The sequence below is a fragment of the Sinocyclocheilus anshuiensis genome, unplaced genomic scaffold, assembly GCF_001515605.1.
Source record: "Sinocyclocheilus anshuiensis isolate Anshui unplaced genomic scaffold, SAMN03320099.WGS_v1.1 scaffold4, whole genome shotgun sequence".
Classification (NCBI taxonomy): domain Eukaryota; kingdom Metazoa; phylum Chordata; class Actinopteri; order Cypriniformes; family Cyprinidae; genus Sinocyclocheilus; species Sinocyclocheilus anshuiensis.
In genome coordinates, this window is record NW_015554075.1 from 1064574 (window position 1) to 1066329 (window position 1756).

At 34.1% G+C, this 1756-nt stretch overlaps 1 protein-coding gene across 1 annotated transcript in view; it reads right to left on the bottom strand.

Moving 5' to 3' along the window:
- cdh24b (cadherin 24, type 2b) overlaps positions 1 to 1756 on the bottom strand; it is a 159425-nt gene that overhangs the window by 16385 nt on the left and 141284 nt on the right. The window contains exon 8 of the mRNA XM_016461039.1: positions 809 to 945. Within this exon, the coding sequence (XP_016316525.1) occupies positions 809 to 945 (137 nt within the window). The remainder of the gene's footprint in view (positions 1 to 808; positions 946 to 1756) is intronic.

The window sequence follows — 1756 nt, forward strand, 5'->3', positions numbered from 1 at the left end:
TGTGTACACACACTGCCAACACACATTTCAGTTCAAACAACTTGTAAAAGTGCATGTAGCATCCGATGACCCCTTTAACTAAAACTAAACATTTTACTTAAATAAAGCTGAACAACGTCGTTTGCACTGCGCTCTTGCGTTACTTGATCTTTTTATTTTGGTGCGTCAATCTGTTGAGTTACTTAGTATAGGAAATTATTATCCGCACTCACGAGAACAATCTTCTTTTTTCTTTTATTTTACATTTTAAATAAAGCTGAAATAAACTAAAATGAAAACTTTCCAATAAAAATTGAATGAATGTTGCCTTAGCTGAAACTGGAAAAAAAAAACTGAAATGAAAGCAAATTAAAGCTACATAAAAATGTAGGCTTGCATATAAAAATGGAAAACTAAAAATCTAAAAATAAAAGCTAATTCTAAATATATATATATATATATAAAAAAAAAAATAGTATATAAATAATACTAAAATAAAAATGATGTGCAAAAGTCACTACTTTTAGATATTATAGATAGGCTATATTTAGCAATATTCTAGTAATATTTAACTATATTCTATTTTTGCTGTTGTTGTATTAAACTATGTTATGTGTAAATGTAATGCTGTCACCCTAATCAAGATACACTCATTCAATGATTCAGAAACTTCTGAGCTCTGATTATATTATATAACCGGACAACTATATATGGATATTCATCCAATTATATAAATTATATAACTGTATAACTGGATAATTAAGTAGCCTTTTATTTGTAGCTTACTGTAGCTTACTACTTCCCTAATGCTGTGACTGTGTGTATGTACCTCTCTGTGTGGCAATGATGGTGATATTATGCCACTGCTCGTGCTCACGGTCCAGCTCGGTCACTGTAGTGATGAGCCCGGTGTCTGGAGTGATGCGGAACAGAGCTTCTGGGTCAGACTGAGGATCGATGGAGAACCTGAGGGAGATAGAAGATAAAAAAGACAAATGGAGAGGGAGAAGCGTGTGGCATACACAAGAGGTGAGCAGATGCATGAAGCCCCGGCTCATCAGAAAATCTGTCATTCAGGAGCTACTTTAAGCCCAGCGGCGGAAAACAATAGAGCTGTGATTGGCAAAGTAAGAATCCTCAGATCCCTAGCAAGGCACGGTTAAAATAACTGTAGTTCACTGGGATGAATATTGATCATTGGGCTTTTCCATGTGGAAACAAGCAAACACGTCTTGTAACATGAATAGCCTGAGCTGTGTGATAATGTATTGAAGAGTTTTAACACAGGACACAAAATAGCACACAACCATAATTAATTAATGACATCATGGCTCTGTTCCAAAGCCTAATAAGCTCTCTACCCGGGCGGCTGCTTTAAGCATCCCAGGCACGTTCCTGATGCGAAGGCTGTTGCAAACATCAGGCAGCAAAATTATGCTGCCTTTTTAGATTCCTCACTAGAGCCAAATTCTAAAGCAGTGTGTGTTTCCACTGTTAATAACTTAACGAATTTAGCAGTTTTTTATATTTACATTTTTAAAAGATGTAATGTACATTTATGACACTATACTTTGTGTTTTATTACATTAGCATTAATTAATTACAGTTATCACTGCTGTGTGGGTGTTTCTAATAACGGCTAATTTGACATCTTTCTCTCTTCTGACCAATGTGATCCATCTCTTGAGATATGCTATTCTGAATTTTTCCTAAAAATAAATAAATAAATACCTAAACACACACACACATATATATATATATATATATATATATATAT